The sequence below is a fragment of the Tauraco erythrolophus genome, chromosome 5 (assembly GCF_009769465.1).
Source record: "Tauraco erythrolophus isolate bTauEry1 chromosome 5, bTauEry1.pri, whole genome shotgun sequence".
Classification (NCBI taxonomy): Eukaryota; Metazoa; Chordata; class Aves; order Musophagiformes; family Musophagidae; genus Tauraco; species Tauraco erythrolophus.
This window is the reverse complement of record NC_141469.1, coordinates 50,377,073-50,398,755: the sequence shown is the minus strand read 5'-3', so window position 1 is coordinate 50,398,755 and position 21,683 is coordinate 50,377,073. Positions and strand designations below refer to the sequence as shown.

The following is a 21,683-nucleotide window of genomic DNA, read 5'->3' as shown; positions in this document are numbered from 1 at the left end:
ACCTTGGTGTCTGCATAGTCGTTTCTTTCCCATCTCATTCCTCTCTCTGCTGCAGCCGCGCTGGGCCCAACCGGCGCAATGAACCTCGGTGGTCCTGGCAGGACGAGCTCTGCCCAGTGGGCATCCTGGCAGCAGAGTTCTTCAAGCTGTGCCACCGCAACTGCCACCAGTTGAGTGGCAGCAGCCCAGTGCAGTTAGCCATCCACACAGGAGGCCAGGGGCCAGCCCTGCCACCTCCCCCTTCTCTTCACTGCAGATCCCATGTGATGTGGATTGCTTTGTCCCTTCTTAAATGTGTTATTCACAGAGGCGCTGGTTGGCTCGCCCCTTGCCAGAGGTGGGTCTGACCTGGCCAAAAAGCAGATCCAGCCTGGAGCCGGGGAAGCTTCTCGCAGCTCCTTACAAGAGCCCCCTTCCCTGCTACCAAAACCCCACCACATAAACCCAGCACAATGGTTAACGTATGTTACTTTGTTTTAATCAAAACCTTATTTAACACTGTTGACAAGTCTCTTCTAAAGTCATTTTTGTATAACCGTCAAGCTCAAGTGAACTACTGATAATCCCTATATGCAAATGCACTTGCAATCTACTGGGGAAACTTTGCTGAAGAGAGCTGTAAATGGGTTGAGGAGGCTAGCACATCTTTAGGAGAGAGCACTGGAAATGTTCCAGAATAGGTGAACACTCCTTAAAGCACTAGGGTGATATATTTATGTTTATCAGTGTCTACTAGAAACTGTCATTTATGTGATTAAGAAGCTGTAGGTGTTAGTTGCTGAAGATAATACAAAACAAAAATAAATGTAAGTACAAAGCTGAAAATTGTTCTAGTTTTGAGCAGCTTGTGTTTTGAGAGAGTCATGATTTGAAAGAAAACAGGTTTGTAAGTTTTTAAAGCATTACTTTAGAAAAAAGTTGCAACATGGTCTCTCTGGGCGTTTAGAAAACTGAGCAAGCATTCAGTTGGGTACTATAAATGCTATATTTTAAAATAGGATTATTTTCCTATGAATTCTAATCCTAGAAGTGATGTTGTCATCTACTAACTATATATATTGCAATTACTCTATCATTCCAGTAATGATTGTGGAACTTTTGTCTGAGGAGTATGAGCCGTTAGTGCAACTTGTGGAACAGTAACCTGCAGCAATAGAGTGACATCAGTAAATACTGAGAGTTACAGTTGTTTAAGCATCTCCAGTAATGACTGTGAGAGAGTGTCTGCCTACTTCTTCAGTTAAACCAATTAAAATATGAAGGGGTCAGGATTATTCCTAGCTCCATTTTGAAAGAGACAATACATTATCAGAAAATGGGAGTCTGTGTACATGTGAGGTATGGGTAAATCTTATTTCTCAATTTTCTTTGATTTTTTTATAAACTCAAGTTGGTTTTTTTAGAGCTTTTGTTCTGTTGTTTTGATAGACTAAATTGCAGGTGTAGTCAGAAAAAGGCTGATTAAATTTCTGGCTTGTATGTCTGAGTAGTGATTTTTCCGTCTGGAATTTAGGTTTGTTCTGCATGTTGTCTTAGAAAATGTTGCAGAAAGGCCAGCTCTTTGCTTTTACCTACTGTTAAATTTTATATCGCAGTTTTCTAAATGCTTTCGATTGCTACTGTTGTTCTTAGAGGTTAGGTTTTGTAAATGATCACTGTACAAAGGTTCCTTTTTAAACTTCAGCAAAAATTGTTCAACTGCAGAAGCAGAAGAAAAGGGGACTGGAAGAAAATGGGGGAAAGCTGTATTAAAAACTTAAATTATTATGCCCTTATTTTCAACAGTGTAGAGTGAAACGCTGGCATAGAATTAGTCCTTTTGGGGAAGCATTGTGTAGCTTCATTCTTGGATAAATGGGCTGTACTTTGCCTGACTTCTGTGAAACTGAGCATTTGAATGTAATGGTGAGCCTTAAATACTGTGCTGCGTAGGTTCAGTTGATAAATCATGTCAATCTATCTGTGTGTGTTTGATTGCAGACTGGGGTTCTGGATGGGTTATTAAGATAAGAATATGAATAAAAGCGGAGCCTAATTTACTGTGCTGATGTTTGTCACGTTGTGCTGATGTTGATCCCATCACCTGGAATGAGAATGACACCACATATCATATAGACTTTGTGTAGTATATGGAGTGGAAGCAATGCCTTAGTGACTCTCAACATATACCTAAGCTAATACTTCTTGGAAGATTATACGAGCCATTGTACACATATGGAAATGGAATGACTTAAAAGTTTGCTTCTTAACATCAAGCAAACAAACCTCCCCACCCCTGTATTACAGAGCAGTATGTCATGACTAAAGTATTACAATAACATGGTGGGTGGGAAAAGTTAGTTCTGAATATGAAATTACTTATTTTTCTAAGTTTTCCATGGAGAATTTACAGGCTTAATGGCAATTTCCCAAAGCATTAATATTAAGAGGTCTTTTTATGCCCAGGAAGCAAAATAGAACTCTCTCTTTGACCGACAAACACGGGCGTTCCTGCTTTTCTTTTAAAAGGACATTTTAATAATAGTTTTTGCTTGAGGGATACCTTACTGAACAGCTGGATTCCCTTAGCAAAAACACCCCAACTCTTTCTTCTATATAAAAGCTTGCTAATGGCATCTAACAAACAAATGTTTGGCACTTCCTTTAGTACTTTATTTTTATTTTGTTAGGCAGGTCCAGAATGTTCGCAGTGTGAAGAGGAGTGTACCAAGCCCCGGCCATCTGGCTGTCCTCACCGATGTGTTTTGCCCTGTCATCCTGGGGATTGCCCGTCATGTCTCCAGATGCTTAAAATAAAGTGTCACTGCAAACTGTCAGTACTGTATATTGAATGCTTGTAAGTGTCAGAACTGAACCCAACTTTTCATTTGAGTGGTACTGCTGGAAACCATTTGAAATGTCTGGGAATGGGAGCTACTCTTACAGCAAGTTATAAAATTTCTCTTGAACGTTATAATTTGTAATATAACGGATATTTTTCTATTTAAAATTTAGCAATGTTTTATTTGATATTACTGCTAAAATTATTAATGCATGCAGTCTCGTGAGCAGAACTGTTTTTTTATAATACAGTAATATTTTGAATTATGCAAGTATATAGTAATCTACATAATGTTTGATCTATATATAGTTCTTTCACAGTATGTAAAGAAGAATTTTATAACAAGAATTAGAATTAATGCGGTTAGTGTAAAAGTTCTTTACAACTAATGTCCTTCAAACTCTAGCTGTTTTAACTGGAAAACTTGTTAGTAATCATTTGTACTCCTTTTTTAGTCGTATGTGTGTGCATAGTGGGTAAGGTAGGCTTTACTAAATATAAGATGGAACTTGTGGATTTAAGCATTAGCCTCTGTGTATTGCTCGTGCATGTAGAATCATAGAATGGAATCATAGAATCATAGAATGGTTAGGGTTGGAAGGGACCTCAGATCATCTACTTCCAACCCCCGTGCCATGGGCAGAGAAATCCTCCACTACACCAGGTTGCCCAAAGCCTCATCCAACCTGGCCTTGAACACTTCCAGGGATGGGGCATCTACAACTTCTCTGGGCAAACTGTTCCAATGCCTCACCGCCCTCTGAGTGAAAAATTTCTTCCTTGTATCCAATCTAAATCTACCCTCTTTCAGTTTAAAGCCATTGCCCCTTGTCCTATCACTACACGCCCTTGTAAAAAGTCCCTCTCCAGCTTTCCTGTAGGCCCCCTTTAAGTACTGGAAGGCTGCAATAAGATCACCCCGGAGCCTTCTCTTTTCCAGGCTGAACAGCCCCAACTCAACAACCCAACAATGTATGATGTTCTTCATGCATTTTCTTTAAAGTACCTCAAATCCTCTAAATTTTGTGGTTTGGATTGTGAAATACTGCAGTTTATATTAGTCCCACGGGATATGGATGAATGAGCCCTCTTTTCTTTACAGTGAGATATACTTAAAATATACTCCTAATTGTATTGTCTTTTGTTGGTTTTAATTTGGAATTATCACAAATACATCTTTTCTTTTACAGAAAACTAACATGTGCTGATTTAAAAGAAAAGGAGCTTCTTACTTCCTGCAAAAATCAGTGTCCAAAAGAGGTAAGCTGTATTAACGGAGAAATACCTTATTTCATGGAGGTGTGGAATTTTGTGGATTTTACGTTTTTGTAAGGTTTTTAACACAGTTTCATAGGCCAAACAAACTAGGGGAGCTTAGTCTAAATAAATATGCTAAACGATAGATGTGAAAGTAGTCAGTGAACTGTGCTCAGAGGACAGTTATCAATGTCTTACTGTCAAATTGGAAGGTTATATTGAAGGATCAGATGTGTTTCAAAGGCATTAATGGCTTGAATGTTTAAGTATGCAGATGAGGTCGAATGTGGTTAAAAACTGGTCTTGAATTTGTATCTCCAAAATAATGGGATGCTGTTTGATTGGGAAAAATACTGAGAATTGTGCTTGCGATTGTTCTCATCCAAGTGCGGGTCTAGTAATCCTTGTCTTTGGAACAATTCTGGGGAGGAGAAAGGATTTTATACTTAACAAGTGAGATGAGTTAATAACGCCCTGCTGCATTAGTGAAGTATGTGTGCGAAATAGAAGACAAACCAGTTCATCTTTTTAGATATATCCAGATCCAGTAGAGTTGCTATAAAGAAGATAAGAGTACTATTCTTATTGCATGATGCTTTGAGTATGAACCAGTGTATATAAGCATCAGTAAGGAAGACTCAAATACTACTTTTGAGTAGTAAAGTAGTAAAGTGGAGCAGGGGAAGAACTGGTCAGAGAAGCTGCTAAATTTTCATCAGTAACAGCTTGAGCATGTATCGGGATTTGTCCAGTTGCATAGTACTGCTGTAAGGCATGAGAGATGGGCCAAATGACTTCTTCCTCGTCCCTCCTTGTGCTATTGTGTGCTACATGGGTGCTTTCAGAAATCCATGCAAAACTTACTGCCCTATCTTTGTTCTTTAGTTGTCATTAGTTGTGGTGAGAGTGATAGCCCTTTCTTCCTCACCGCAGGGTTGCAAAATTTATGAAGTGGAAAAACAGGAATAGTCAGGAATATTTTGAAAAGTGTTTCCTCTGATGAACTCTCCAGCATTTCTGAGAAATTATCCTTCCCTGCAATAAAAATGCTTGTACTAAAGAAAATATTTTTATCCCATATGCACTTATTATTTTGTTGCTGTGGTTTGGCCTGTTACTGTGTAGCTGAGTCTTTGTCTTATGCAATATTTAGCTGGTGCTCATAAATAATTTGATTCGACCCATTCTTCTTCCATGATTCCACTCAGTTTCACGCTGGTTTACCTATGATGTCCTCTAGTCTGAGTTTTCTGTCGTCTTACCTCATCTCCTGTAGTTCTGAATTCTGCATCAACTTAATAAACATATGTTCAAAACTTTTCTTTTGCTTCATTATTCTCCAGTGTCAGAATCATCAAATTTGAATCCTTGCCTTTATTAGAAAACTGCTGTTGGTTGTGAGTAAGTGCAAAAATTCACAGGATTCTTGCTTGTTTCCCAACAGTCTCTGTTCCTCTCTTTTTCAGTCAAGATTGTGTTAACCCCAACAGGAAGGCTGTGCTCTGTGCCTACTTCTATCTTCTGCTTTTTGCCCTTGTACATGCTTTTCTGATGTCTTTTTTTCTGTAAATGAACGTGCCTGTCACAGTTTTCTCATCTGGATGTCTGAAGCTCTCTTCCTGGCTTGGGAACGCTTTTGGATATTATTTCATTGTCCATTTAGCTCTTAATTTTATCCTTTCATTTCACTCTCCGTTACTTTGATTTTATTTGCTCCAAGACTTCCTCCTCTTTATTTTCAAGAGCGCTTATAATCTCTTAACATGAACTATGTGTTCCTGCACTTCAGCTTCACTTCAAGGGTTTTTTTTTCTCCTCCATATCTCATCTTTGACTTTGATAAATGTAACTGTTGTGATTTTTCTGGACATATTCCCAAGACTCAGTCTAGCGTTTAAAATCCATCTAGCAGTGGTTCCTGAATTCTAGCTTGCTGTTCAGAATTGCCCAGTTCCACACATGATGTCTTTTTCACTTAATTCAGTGGGATGTGAAAGCAAGCTTAGGACAACGGAGTCCACTTTAGCTTTATAAAGCTTTTGTTTAACTCTAAAATTCTCATTCTTATAGATGCCTTGAAAAATAAGGTTATATGCAGCTTCTGCTATTCAGAGAATCTTTTCAGTGTAATTGGTGATGTAAAAATGCGTGCTCTTCCCTTCCTGTAAGGCCAGCTCTAGCTCTTACTGGCTTTCATGAAACAGAAGAGGGTTAGCACAGTCCTGCGTCAGGTAGTTTGTGTCTTTGTTTTGCATTTCATTCTGCTTTCCTCGGATCTTATTTTGGTAACTTCGTATGTACTGTATGGGTTTTGTACCATTTTTTCGTCTGAAAAATGTGTTCCCCTTTCTCTGAATATTGAACAGTGCTAGGGATTTTTGTCTGGTTTATGAATACAAAATACTTGTCTGCAACTTTGGGAAAATTAGCTAGCTGTATCATAATACAAATTGTACTGATAGTTCTCTTTTAAGGGAATCATTGATAAACACAATGCAAAGGAGCAGCCTTAACAGACATCACTCTGCCACTGCCACCCCTGCCTGGCAAACATCGATCAAGCCCGTTGAGGGGATCTCATGACAAGAACTTACAAACAACTTGACCAAAAATAAGATGGATAAGACTATTGAATTTAGAACACTTGAAGTTTACAAATCAAATATGACTGCTCAAAACGAAATTAAAAATGTTTTGTGTGTAGTCCTGACAGCCTTAAGTACATTTCAAATTAGTGTTTTATGAGACTTTTCCTACTCGATGTTAGAAGCTGACCTTGGGTCATTAACAGAGCTCAGTGAAGTTTCTGTTTGCTAAAAAGCGGTGCGCACTGTAGCTCAACTCCACCAAGCTTTGCATAGTGCAACTTAGGTTCAATAGAATGCAGTATTTTACTGAAGTCTTAGTTTTTCTTTTCAGTTAATGGAAATTGTGGTAGACAGTATACTACCATATTTAAATTACAGGTAGCATAGTACATTTGAGGATTATGAAAATCAATTATATTGTCTGATGCCTTGAAAAAAAATACAACAGGAACTTGAAAGTCTCAAAAGGTTTCATGCCTTTTTTTTTTGCAATGCCAGTATAAAACTATGAAGATGACTTCTAGTGTTATGCAGTACAGCTCACATTTCCTTTCTGCTTTAGGGAGAAGCAGTCTTTGATATTGCCACAGCTGTTAGATGAGAAGCTTTAATTAAAAAGTTCTCTCTCTTGTTTGGCAGCAATAACAAAATATCCTGTTGAAGGAAATCTGACTTAAATGTGATTAAATTCTTATGATCATGTTTGCAGAAGTTTTGGGACCGTTCTTACATAGAAGTTTTAACAGTTCATCGGTTTTCATAATTTGTATATTCATATCAGTATTTGTGGATCTGTGTTTAACACTTTATTTTATATAATTAGTATTTTTTGACAAAATAACCATACTTCATACTTTTACTGTGCACTCTGCTACTGTCTTTGTGTGAAATGTGGGACCTCATCGTGATAAATTTATTTTAACATGATAGTGCAGTACAGACAATGTCATAATTTAAGAGGATGCATATCTTTTTAATAAATGAAATAAATTTTATTTTCAGAATGGTTAATTAAATTCTGTAAACACACCTTGAAAATGTACATGCGTTGCAAAAATTTAATTTCAAAAGGCAAAGTCCGTAATCAGAGGATTTTCCTCAATCTTTGGCTTAAGCAGTGGAGGTTTTCATAAGATCTCTGGAAGCAGAGACACCCTTTAAACTGAAAGTCTGCTCCTTTGTTTGGAAGTGATAGACTTCTCTTTGTACTTAGCTTTTGGGATTGCTGCTCAAAAGTGCTGCTTTCTTTACTAACAGATTATTTTCCTTATTATCAGGTGTGTGTTAACAGGTTGTGTTTATTACCTTCTGGTGGAGATCAGTTAAGCCTCCATAAATGTTGATGGGTTTGATCATCATCTGACATAATGTTAAGATTTAAATACATTGCCTATGGGGAAAATATTTGTAGGATTTTTTTGTGTGTTTTGTTTTAAAGGCAGGGACACACGCTTTGTGTTTTAGCACCAAGTAGCTCAGCATGGACACTCGAAAACAAGCACAAAAAATCTTTTCCCACTACATTATTTATGCGGCAGAAACAGCAGTAGGATTGCTTTTGTTTTCTGAGGGCATGGGGAAGTGTTGTTTTGCCGCTCCTTTCACTGCCTCTTGATTTTTATTTTTTTTTTTAATGCTGGCTTTGCATTGGAGGGAGCAAAATGAAAGTTACACTGCCAGCTTCATTCTTGTCCTGTATCCCTGTGGATGTGAACTGTGTAGCTCTATGCACAGAATTAAATGTGTAGATTGAGATTTCAGTATTGTATTAAATGTATTTCTGTGCTATGCAAATTTTGCTCTAATGGTGTGTAATCTAAGAATTTTATTGCAGTAGCATCTGGAGGTTGAGATGAGGGCTACTATCTTGAATTCACAGCTCTGACATGTCACTTATAAGACTGACTGTTGGGGTTTTGACACTAATAATGGAAATGTGCCTAATTAATATGGAAGAGTAAGCTGGAAGTAATAGTTCTAACCATGGATTGTTCTGGCCAGCGTGAGATGACTTGCAGGTGAGATTAGATCGTGTTAATGTGTGTGATGTTCTTGGGTGGGGAGCCAGGAGAAGGGCCCTCTTACTGCATAGAGGTCATGCAGTAGCAAATTGGTTTTGCAAAGATTGTGGTTGCTGGTGAGCAGACTCAGCTGTTACTCTGCATGGTCCTGGCTGGTAGTCTGACCTCTGTAGTGTACTAAGGCTTAAAGACAAGTTTCTCTCCTCATCTTTTCAAAATGAGGCAAAATGCAAGATAGATTTGCTGATGATCAGTTGTGCCTGAACAAACCTAAAGTCATTCTTTGATAAGATGACCAAATTTTTTTTTCCCCTCCACATAAAGCAAATAGATTAGATCTGCTACATAAGGCTTCAACAGAGCTATTGAGTCAATGCCACTTAGTGAATAGCTAGTTCAGATATAGAAGAGAGTTCATACAAGGATAAAGGTGGGCCAAAGGAAACAACTGCTTGCATTTTATTACTTAAAAAAAAACCCACAAACCCACAACCAAAAAACAAAACAAAAAAACAACCCCCAAACCTCCAAAACAACAACAACAAAACTGAATCAACGACTGGATCGTTGGGCTGAGAATAGGGTGCATGAACTACTTAGGGATATGGTTTAATGGGGATTAGGGACGGTTGGACTGGATGATCTCTAAGGTCTTTTCCAACCTAGAAATCTATGAAATCTATGAATTAAAAGTTGGAGCAAGAGATGTTAACAATGAGGAAGGAAATTTTCCCAAGGACTGGATTGATGCCTGACCTTGCATTGTTTTCAGTAATGACCTTGGCACCAAAAAACAGTGGAATTTTCTGATGAAGACTCGTGGAGCGTTGTTGGTACATGACAACTGAGGAAATGCATCTGCAGAACACATGTATTTGGGGCATGTTATTATATACAGAAAAAACAGTAAGACCATGCATGTCAAGGCTAATAATAAACTCCCAGGAAACAGCAGAAATACTTACTGTCACAGCATTATTAGCTGGAGAGAAATGCAAATGAGAGCTGAAGATGTATTGGGGAAGATATTCTATTAAGAATAAGGTGCAATTAAGGCATTGTACGAAGTCCTTCCTGCTGAGATGTCATTTGGAATATTACATGCAGTTCTGGCACCTGTATTCAAGAAACACTGATTTAAGCTGATTGAAATTCAACGAAGGGAATACTGTGGGAATAAAGAGCCTTTTATGAAAGGACAGGAGAGAAATATGTCAATATGAGGATAAGAACTAAGGGATTTAGATTGGCTAGAATAAAATGTAGGAAATTCAAAAAAAGCTCCCGCATGTCGTCGTGAGCTCCTGGAACAGCCTCCTTAGCAAAACAGTAGAAAGGGGCAGAATGGGGGACTGTTTTCGTGGTAGGTCTTCATCCTAGAGGGATTGTATGAGGTGCTTGCCTTTTAGGTGGACTGGACTTTAGGACTGAACATAACAACTTTAAGGTTCCTTCTAGTTCTGTGTAAAATGTGCTGAAACGGTAACTATAAAAACCGAGCCTAAACTGCAAAGTATCTATCAGTGTTACTAGTTTGTGAATGGCATGGACATTAAAATATGTATGTCTGTTCCGTAATTTTTAGTTGGAAAATTTTGCATTCTGTTTAGGTTTGTGTTTCATGATACTAGCACAGAGGTTGAGCCATTTCCAATGAACTTCTGAGAATCCAAATTTACTAATCAACAAGAAGCATATACACCTGGGTTTTATAATTATCTTACATACTATTCTCATTCTTGTGGATGAAGTCATTTATTATGTATAAGTTTTCAATTTTTAATAGATGTGGAAAAATGTATCTTAAAATTATATATCTTACAGCGTTTTCCAAGTTAATCCCTTGATGACAGTGAAGAAGTGAAATTTCACTTTTAATAAAGAACACTATCCAATGCCATTTTAAATAGTTTGGGGATTTAAAGCTACCTCTATAAATAAATAGATTGGATGTCTTTTGTGAGATTTCACCTTCAGTTATTAGCAGTATTTGGTTACATAATTGAAAATGAAAAATCATTATTGTGAACCTTTCTTACAGATATGTGTATGAGCAAGATATATTTTCAGTCAAATTCTTAACAGAAAATAAAAAAAAATGTTTGCTTTCTTGTCATTTTTGTTTAATATAATGCTGGGAGCACTGCTACATTCCTAACGATCGGCATATTTAAATTAATACCTCAGTTCTTAACACAGTAATTGAATGATAATAATTTCATTACAAATGTTAAAAATTGCACTGGCAGCAAAAGAAGTCTGTATCTCACAGATATCAAAAATGGGATAATCTGCCAAATGCTGAAATGTAGGATTTTGCGAAATTATTTTGTACATGATAAGAATATTGGTGATCTGTATTTGACTTTTGCACAGTTCAGAAGATTCTTGCATGCAAAATTTTTTTTGTAGTATTTTTGCTTCTTATTCTTCTCTTTTTCTTTTGTTGATTCTGATCTCCAAGTTGCTACAGTACACTTAATTTTAGTTTTCAGTTTGTTTTTTACCTTATCTACTCATATTCCCCCAAAATACAGATAGCTAGGGTAATTGTTGTATAAATTAGTGAGATGACTATTCTTGAAACGTTTGATAGGAGAAATTGATTTTTGATCAAGCCATGCCAGTAAAAGGTAAATCGTTGTACAGGAACTGAAATAAGGTAAACAACAAGCAAACATTTGCCAAAAAAAAAAAAAAAAAACCAAAACTATTTCACAAGTGGAAAAACTGATGAACTGAATGAGTTTTCTGTTAAGCTGCTGTATCTGAAATAAAACCACTTCATAGATTCCTTGTAATATTACAATTATTTACTGACGTGAGGGTTTTGTGTCTGTTTTTTGGTTCTTTATAGTTGCCTTGTGGTCACCGGTGTAAAGAGATTTGCCATTCAGGTAGCTGTCCTCTGAACTGCAGCCAGAAGGTTAAACTCCGATGTCTCTGTAAGAGACTGAAGAAGGTAAATTTCTAAGTTACAGTTTTGAGAGCAGTGTATTTTCTTTATATGTTCCTAGGCTTGTTTGGATGTATTGTCTCTGGTGCAGATTAGAATAGGCCCAGTTACTCTGGTAGAACTATAACAGTTCACATCAGCTGCAGATCTGGGCTGCAACATCGAAAAATTCACTGGAGAATATGAAATCTTGTTAGTTCTAAAATATGGTAGCTGCCTGACTTACAATAGCTTTATCTTCAAGAACATTTAAATTTCTGTAGCTCCACTGGGAGAATAGTCAGTTGACCTGGAGTGATTTGAGAAAAGAAAAAATACGTTTTTCTGACGATACTGGAAAGTTTATAATTATCCAAGTTGGAACAAGCACAGATGTTGTGAATCCCTAACTAATGTAATCGGTTAGGGTTCTCTGCAAACCTAAAAGCAAATACAGGCATCAGCATCTTTAGCTTCTAATAAAGGTAAGGGACAAAGTAATGTAACAAATTTATTACCTATAAAGTATTATGAGAGGAAGAACAGAAATTGATGTGAAGTCGTGGCAAATAATAATGACTTAATGAAAAAATAATTATAGGACTGACTTAAAAGGTGCTTAAATTATTTTTTCTGGACCCAGTTAACTTCTGAGCCTTCCAAACAGGCTGCAGAGTGCTCAGGTTTTTCAAGAAATGTCTTGTGCAACCACAAGTCTTGCAGGTGGGGTGTTCAGCAGGATGAGGGATGAAATGTGCAGAGCAAGTGCTTTGAATTGAACAGTCTTTGCATACAGATAACCACCTTTTTTTTTTTTTCCTTCAGTGTTAGGAGGAGAGGAGGAAGTATGAGTGAGAACTATTTTTTTTCCCCATGATGAGATCTTGCACTGTAATGTCAGCCAGTTAAAAGAATATATATGAAATTACTGAGACTCTGAATGCTAGCTCTTTCTGCCAGAGTTCAGAAGGTTATCTTACTTTGTCTTAGGCAAACAAGTGAGAAAAGAGTAGAGAGGAGAAATTAAACTGGACTATTTGATTGATTCTTGCTTTCAGCTTAGCGTATCAGAAAGAAGGAAAAGAGAAAAGGACAATTTAATACAGAATTACAGATTCAAATAATGTTTAATCATTAACTTTATATTCTGTGTAATCAATGTTTTACTAAATAAGAATGCTTTATAATTATTTTCATAAATAAATGGACATTATAACTGAAATTTTATATAGGGAAATGATTATAAAAGACTCAAATTATATTTAACAGGAAATACAGTGCAGCAAGATACAAGAAGGTCAAGTTTCACTGGAATGTGATGCATTATGCAAGGAAATGAAACGGAAAGCATCTGAGGTAATGTATCCGTTGTGGCTATAATTTCTTCTCAGTGCTTCAAGAAAAGTAGGAGAAAATGAACACAGAATTATTTTTCAGGGCAATACTAGCAAAAAATACAATATAAGTAGATGTGCTGTTTAATAGCAGCTACTTTTTCAGACTTGCGTTTGGCTTAATGGGGAGAATAATAGTGTTTGTAAACAGTGTTAATTAACTCAGTGAAATACTATGTTAAAACAGCATTCCTTTATTTTCCTTTTTTAAAAAAAAAATAAATATTAGAACTGGTTCTTTCCTCTTCTGCTGAGAACAAGTAATGATCAGTGATGATGAAATTGTCATTGCTGATGATTAGTGCTGTAGGAATAGGTCCAGGCCACTTCATGGGGCATTTAGATCTGCGCTTTCCTGTGACAGTTTTGCAGTCGTTGAATGCTCAGCTTGTCCAGCATGAAGAGTGTAATCCTGTCACACTGTATTAGTTATCCTGTACCAGAAGAATGGAGAGTTTTTATTATACTTTTTAACCCGCTGTAAATGTGACTTCTCCCTAGTTCTGCTGTTGAAACAAAGAGCTTGCTGCGTGCTGTCACCCACAGAGACAGAGTGACACCTTGCTCTTACAAGCCTTTTATAAAAAAATAAACACAAAGAATTGGTGCATAACTTGCTTGGTTTTTATCAGGTAGTGTACAAGCCAAAAATTCAGTGGGTAAAGCTGACTTTTGTCAGCTTCTGCTCAGACTTTCAGGATTGATTGGCAGGTTCTAACACATACCACATAGACCAAATCCTGCAAGTTTGCAAGCAGGTCAAATGTTAAGGCTCTTGGGATATGCTTTTACAAAATCCCAACCACAACAAACAGTTCCAGTGAGAGCATGAAGATAAGTTCATAGGACATGGAGTGCAATAAAGCAAGGTGAATTCACAAGAGACTGCATGAGCTGAGACAGAGCAGCGTGTCTCAGTGCAGTGCAGTGTCAGCTGCTGTTTTACTTCAATGGATACTAGCTCCTATTCTTCGCCCTTGACATTGTAATCCATGGGGAGGAACGGTCTAATGCAATGAGCAAATGACTACAAGTTTCTACTATAAGCAATGCCACAGACATACTGTGTGGCATAACTTTCTTCACAGAAGAACATGGATTTGTTTGGTTTGGCTTGTTTATATGGAGTTACAAAGTTTTATTTAAAGTCTTTTTGTAGCCTGTGTTGACTTGTAAATTACATACCGGAATGATCTCCTATTATATGCACTTGACAAAAGTGGTTTATTATGTCAATTACTGTTTAATGTGTCAAGACTGGAAAAAGTCTGTTAAAAACTGCAGACATTTACAAAGATAATTTAGCTTGCACAGTTGCAAAACAACCATCGATTTCCAAAACCGAAGTGTGTTAATTCTTAATCAAAATTATTCCTGTATAGCACCTAGTGAATATATACTTCTGAGGAACTGAATGCGTCTTTTACTGTACATTTTATAAAACAAATTGTTCTAGAAATGTTTCTTGATACTGTGATTATAATGGCTAAGCTTCCCTCTACCTGTGTATATTACACCTATGTGTCTTACACAAAGGCTAACACTTTACCAGTGTAAAAAGAAGATCTTCTGTTGCTTTTTTCCACGTTTCTGGGTCACTGTTTCTTTTGGAGCTGAAGTTCTGCCATTAGATGGCAGTGAAGTGCCAGGAGGCTGGTCGTGCTTACTCACTCAGGTTCAAACACTCCTTACTCAGTGTTTGAAGCTGACATTACAATGGAGTGGAGGAGACCAGGCCTGTTAACATCTCACAGTCCACCCAGGACATGCTCAGTAGCTCTCTCTGGTTACAACTAAAAGGATTTCCAGTACCTCAAGGGGGCCTTCCAGTACCTCAAGGGGGCCTATGAGATAGATGGGGAGAGGCTGTTCAGGAGGGCCAGTTGTGATAGGACAAGGGGTAATGGTTTTAAAATAGAGGGAGGTAGATTCAGATTGGATATTAGGAAAAAATTTTTTACCATGAGAGTTGTAGAACACTGGAACAGGTTGCCCAGAGAGGTGGTGGATGCTCCATCCCTGGAGACGTTCAAGGCCAGGTTGGACGAGGCCCTGAGCAACCTGATCTAGTTGGAGATATCCCTGTTCCTTGCAGGGGGGTTGGACTAGATGACCTTTGAAGGTCCCTTCCAGCCCTAATCATTCTATGATTCTATGATTCTCCACACCAGCCTGTGATTCCAGATGTGTATGGCTGGAAAAGTCTTCTATACGCTTTTCTGAAGGGAGACTGCCATTGTGTCTAGATTAGCAAAGTTCTCCGTAACACTTTTCTTTGATATAAATGTTTAGCAATTCAAAAAATTGTCTTAAAACCTGCAAATAGGACAGTTCAGTTGACCCTGTCCTCATTGGACACCGTTTGAGCTACCATGTGCTAAAACATGGGCTGGTGTCCTTTCTCCTTCGTCGTGAAGAACTCTTGAATTGCAAATAGTTTGGAACAAATTCCACCTGTGCAAACCGTATTTAGTAAATTATTGTCACTGTTAGTATGCAAGTCATCCAGATATTGGGATCAAGACTGTTTTTCATTTCAAGTTATTAATTGGATTTTTACATCTTAACTTTTCTAAGGCAGTGATTCAGAGGACACAATGCTGAAGGTCCTAGAAATGTATACAAGAAGGCAGACACATATACTTGCCCAGTATACTTTTCCTGTTACTAGTATTACTGTAGTGATCTCTGACTATGGGAGTTTTAGAGATTGAACAGAAAGCTACCAGCTCAATGTTCTTTTTTGGATTTATTTAGCATGCCTAATTATTTTTCAGTGGACATAAACTTTTGGCATCTATAAACATCTTGTAGCACTGAATTTCTAGATTTAGCCAAAGACTATATGGGAGTAGAATACTTCCCACTGTTACTAGCCAGCCTCCTGGTAATCTCTTTTTATGCCTTTGCTTTTGTATTATGAAAAATATTTGGCATGTTCACACTCTTCAGGATTTTGTGCCCTATTAGTCACCCGATGAATCCTAGTTATGCATCTCTTTAGATGGAAGCCATTCCATCCTGTTTTTTGTGTATGGTCAGGCTTTACATTATTTTGTTGTTGCTGGACCAAAACTGAATGCAGGAGCTAAGATTCAAGTGCATCATGCGTTTGTATATTGACATTTTTTCTGTACCATTCTTTTCTTAATAATTTCTAGCATTTAATTTGCTTTCTGGAACACTACAAACCACTTCTATAGAATTATCAACTGTAACTCCCATGACTACTTCTTTTAGTATGACTTTCTGATGGTGGAGCATTTTTAATTACATTTGGTTTACATTACACCAAGAGCTTTAAAGCAGTTTGGTTATGCTTTATCCAATATTTGTCAGATTCAGTGCAAATGTAGAGATTTCCTTTTGCTCTAATAGGGAATATTTAAAGCACTTGGAATGAAATATGTGGATATAAATTATATACTTATATTGGAATTATCTGTGTGTGTAAAGTGTACTGAATTGAGAGTAATGTTGCTGAAAACTTAGATTAACTGTCTTTAGAAGTTTTCCTGGTTATTAGTGAACAAACTATTCTTTTTAGGTTTTATATTTGTTGATTGAGCTTGTCAAGTTGAAGTGAGAAGTTCAATTTATAACCTTGTAGCATCCATTGTATGTTCTATGTTTTCCAAATGTGAGATGATGCAGCTTTTTCCAAGAGTATTTTGTAATCTGAAAAGTTAAGAGCTCACTTGACGGAGGTTTTGCCCACTTTTGCTGAGAACCATTCCATAGGAGTAACTATGACTCTATAAGAAAATAGGTTTAGCTGCTGTTTACAACAGTTGTTTATCACTTTCTATGTCTGGACAGATAAAAGAGGCAGAAGCCAAAGCTGCTATTGAAGAAGAGAAGCGAAGACAGCAGGTATCAACCTTTTTTCTTCCTCCCCCACTTCCTCCCTCGCCTTGTTCTAGTTAGTAAATCATTTAATTTACATGCAGCTAAAGATGTATAGTTTGTTATGTGATCTGCACAGTCATTCCTGACAGATGTTAATCTTACTCCAAGATATGTGCTGTAAATGATTTATAACAGTTAAGAGCCCACAGGTTTTCCTAAACAATTTTCATGATTTTATGCAAAATGATAATTAATCAGTTTACTCTTGAATTACTGTAACTGCGTATAGTGTAGTTTATTTTTAAAAATATACCAAGTGCTCTTAATTTTAGTTGAACACTTTATAATGCATAAACCCCATGGAATTGCTGAATAGCCTTCATAGAGATTTAAATACTGGGTGAAGCTTCCCTCCTCTCTCCCATCATGAAAGAATGAGGAAGGCAAAATGAGTCTTTGCCCTTCAAGGTCTCAGGGAGTGGGACAGAAATGTGTATGTACTATAATTGGTGGTGTTGGTGAGTGTATGTTGTTGGCATTGTAATCTAAGAAGCTTCTGTGCCAGCTGCATGAAGACACTAATTGTATTTCAGGCAATAACCGTAAGCTTGGTCGGTGGTGATAGCTGGGTCAAGTTTGTCATCTGGAAGCTACAGCCTTAACGCGCTCCTTCCAGCCAGTTCATGCATGTGTACTGTGCCTGAGCGGTTGACACCAATATTTGAGGACCAGTGTGTGCTTTCTGGCTCTCCTTTTACTCAGTTATCACAACAGTTACGTATTAGGTTATACTTGTGTTTTCACCTGCATGTTGTGCTTCGTTCTTATCGCAGAGCACTGGCTCACTCACAGCTAGAAAGGGAGCGCGGGAGGCTTACTCACAGACTGCATCCTCTTGTACCATTCTCCCAGTCTCATTAGGATAGACAGTTTTTCTGTGGATCACAACTTCCGTAATGCATACTTTGATTAATTGCCTAGTAAAGGGTTATGTCTACGACCCAATGCTCTATCTAGCAAGACCTGCTCTTATTTTTTAAAGGAGAGTGTGTCTGCTCGTCGTGCAGGAGAAGCATGCAGTTATATACCTGTTGTCCAGGGGACCAGGCACTGTTCTGTGATCATCTTGTAATGTTTATTGTTACATTCACGCTTCAACTGTCTACAATATTGATCATGTATTCCTTCCTGCAAGTCTTAGTTCATCTAATTGTTCTTCTTGCCTAAGTTGACCTTGGAAATGTTAGTCTGGGACATAGATCAGGAAGTGTAGCTTGCATACAGATGTCTGAAACATTTTGTTAGGCAGAGGTAATCTATAACTGATGGTTCTGCAAGCCAAGTACTGAAGTGTACTAATGGACATTTACACATGTAAAGAACATGCTTACAATTTACAATTTTAGAGCTAGAAATTCAAAGTTGCTGGTGTTTATGTTGTACTGATTATGTTTTCATGCATTCTAGAAGGCATCCCAGTTACTGGTGATTTCTACCTCAAAATCAATTTATAGACCCTGTGGTAAAGTCTCAGTAATGAGGCTCCTCTGAAACTAGCACATTCGCTCCACCAGCATAATGTGCAACATTTTTTGTCTTGATTCTTCAGCAGTGATTTTTTCTCTCTGCAGTCACACCACCATTGCTCTCTACTTGTACGTTCACTGAAGTCTCACAGTTACAGTGCAGCAGGACCTTTGTGCAGTGTATGGCAACTGCTTCTGCGTATGTGTGTAGTAGATGGATGCAACTTCAGGGACAGAAGACTTCACCTATACCTAATGAAGCCTATTAAAAAGTTAGTTGAGAGTGTCCAGTTATATAGCACAATAGCAAACAGTAGGACAACAACAGTAAAAAAAGAGGACAACAGTAATTAATAAATAGGCTCTAGGATTGCACACAAATACTAACCTCAGCTACTGCAGCCTTTTATCTAAAACTGATTCCCTTCCAATTTGATCTCATAATCTTCCATCTGGTGATGCAGATTGTAGGACATCACTATCATAGGGTGTTGGGTCACATTAGGAGTATATATTTATCGAGTATACTCCCTTCTGACAAAAGTTTGCATCTTGCACTGCCTTCCTGATCTCATTAGCACATTTGTATATAGATGGTTCATCTGTTACTCACAGCTTCTTGAGACGCATTTTGATTAATACTTTGTTAAATCCTTTATATACAAAATACTTTGTGATCTGGTAAATCTGCACATTTATATTTTGACATTTGTTATATTTGGTAGCAGCTTCTGCTAATATCATTTACAGATGGAATCCCTTGTTTGTTAGTGGAAGGGAGAGGCTTTTTGTCATGGCCCTAGCAGCTGAACTGTCTTTCCCTCTGCTTCTAATTCAGAGGCATTGTGCAAGGCCAGGGTTTTCACAATTGCTAGCAGTGCAAAAAAGATCAATGCTTTGATTATTTAACAATTCAGACCAAGCGCTCTCTGTGTTTCACTCTAGTGTAAAAGATTTGGTTAAATTTTTGAGCTAACTGATAATAGTCAAGAGTTTCAACACTGAAAGTCAAAGTCTCAAACCTGAATTCTAATTTAATGAGTTTTATGAAATATTTTGTTTCCTTTTTTCTTAGAAAGAAAAAGTTTTATCAGCTCCTTAGAAGTTAGGAAAGTCAAGCACTCCTCCCCCCTCCCATAAAATAGAAGACCTACAATTTCAGCATATACGCTTTTTGTCTGTATAGTCACTGCTATTTGCATTCATTTGACTACATTTTCCCATGGGACTGCTCTTCCTTCCAGTGCGGGAAGAATATAGAGAGTCACACGTGAAGGAGCAAAATCCAGTACCTGAGCAACGCTAAACTAGACATTATGTGGCATCAGATTGCTTTGAGTGTACCGTTTAAATAAATGCATTTCATTTTACTTTTAATATGCCTATACACAAGTTAGGTTCTTACTCTAAAACAAAAAGCTTGAGCTTGTTTAGCTTGAAAAATTAAGGTAGTTTGGAGACTAGACACAACCATTACTTTATTGTTCAGAGATCATGGAGGTGACACTTTTGGAACAATGACAGTTACATAAAATCCGTAGGTAGCTTTTCAAGGATACTGATGGCTTCTTTTTCATATTCTGTGCCCACGAACCTTTTTTCATTCTATGTTTTGGTTTTTATGATGTATTTATTTTTAGCTGGGTTTTTATAAAGATCACTAGGAAAGCAATTCAATACCTGTTATATAATTGTTTGAGCCCTATATTTTAATTCAGATTACTGCAATTCATGAAGCACTCTGCTTTTGAAACTTACAGATGACAAGTATATAGTAACTACAGAAGCCCCAAGTTTTATTGAGCGTCTGTGTAAAACAAAATGCTGCCATATTATCTATAAAACCTTAAGAACTCTGCATTTGCCAGATTGCAGATTTTGGATTTTGAAAACTTATTCATGAAAATACTTTTCCTAAAGGAGGATTACCTAGTTGAAAGTAACGTTATTTCAAATAGCAGGCTGTGGAACTTTGAACTTTTCTCCCCTATTGTCAGAGAAGTGCCAACAATTTCTGCCTTTATTAGGTGCAAAGGAATAGACATCAAAATGAGTCTCTTTCTCCTGCTAACAGTGGTGCCTGGCACAAGAAGGGAAGTAAGATCCACTTTGTGAAACTCTGACAAATATTTGCTGTCAGTAGAGGAAGACCAGACACCAGGCAATCTTGAGTTCCAAAGGAAGATTGTATTTACTGGACTACTTCTCTGCCCATTTCCCAAAACAGTCTTTTTCTTGTTTCTTTAATGCACCTACCTTACTGTCTTAGCCCCTCTCTTCCTGGCAGCACTGCAGGAGGAGTCACGTAGATTTATTTCCTCTCATGGCTGGGCTTTGTCTCTGTTCACTGTCCGTGTTTGCTTCAGCACAATCTTGCGCCTTTTGCCCAGCCAGTCCCAGCTTGCTGCGCTCTGCTGCTCCCATCTCTCTGCTCTCTTTCAGTTCATCTAGTGTCTCTGCTCCCTAGCTCCTTCTCCCATGCTTTCTCTAGTAGCTGACAGCTCTACCCAGAAATCCCAATAATTGTCAGACCTTTTCTGGTTTTAGTTCTGAAGGAGAGTTGAGACAGACATCATCTCTGATTTTCCTAGCAATTAGATGGCTCCTCATTGGAGTCTCATCCCAGTCTTGCACTCTTTCTTCCAGGCTGCCTAATTCCAGTTTTATTTCAGCTTTGTACCCTAAAATGAGTTTTGTCTATATTCTCTTGATACCCTTTTTAAAGGATGTGGAGGGGGATGAGGAACAGGGATCAGAGGATCCTGCTGTTCATTCCAGGCATCACCCTGAAACTGCCGTTCTGGGTGGAAGCTTGGCATTCTTCTTATTTTTCTGGTTGCTTTTTTTTGATTTTTGGGCCTAAGGGCATGTGCTTTCTTTTGAAGGATCCTGTGTACCTACTACAGTCATATATGAGTGACTAAGTGTTAAGTTATAACACTTAACAAATGGAATCTTTTTGTGCATGTCTAAGATTATAGCCATTAATCGAAGATGTAGCTGAGCATGCAAGATATAAAGAATTGGGGGAAAGATGATAGTTTTTTTTATTGATTTCTATTTTTATTAGTTTATTTTTAGCAAAGAGCACATGCTTATTATGGGGGAGAGGTCTTTGAAGATTTCAGCCTGTGCTCTTATATGTGTTCCTGCAATAGCTTAAATAGGAGCATTTTTCTTTAATAGAAAAAATAATATATTTTTAACATATTTCATGGAAATAACAATCTCATTTTGGCTTAACATATTTAGCCTAAGTTAAAAATCTGATGTAAAATTTGAGTTGGTTGCA

The 21,683-nt window shown here is 37.5% G+C and overlaps 1 protein-coding gene across 1 annotated transcript in view; it reads left to right on the top strand.

The window, feature by feature from the left end:
* The window catches only part of NFXL1 (nuclear transcription factor, X-box binding like 1), a 49,048-nt gene that overhangs the window by 26,362 nt on the left and 1,003 nt on the right, over positions 1–21,683 (top strand). Inside the window, exons 17-21 of the mRNA XM_086611351.1 lie at positions 2,670–2,836; positions 4,012–4,081; positions 11,545–11,649; positions 12,892–12,978; positions 16,836–16,889. Of these exons, the coding sequence (XP_086467477.1) occupies positions 2,670–2,836; positions 4,012–4,081; positions 11,545–11,649; positions 12,892–12,978; positions 16,836–16,889 (483 nt within the window). The remainder of the gene's footprint in view (positions 1–2,669; positions 2,837–4,011; positions 4,082–11,544; positions 11,650–12,891; positions 12,979–16,835; positions 16,890–21,683) is intronic.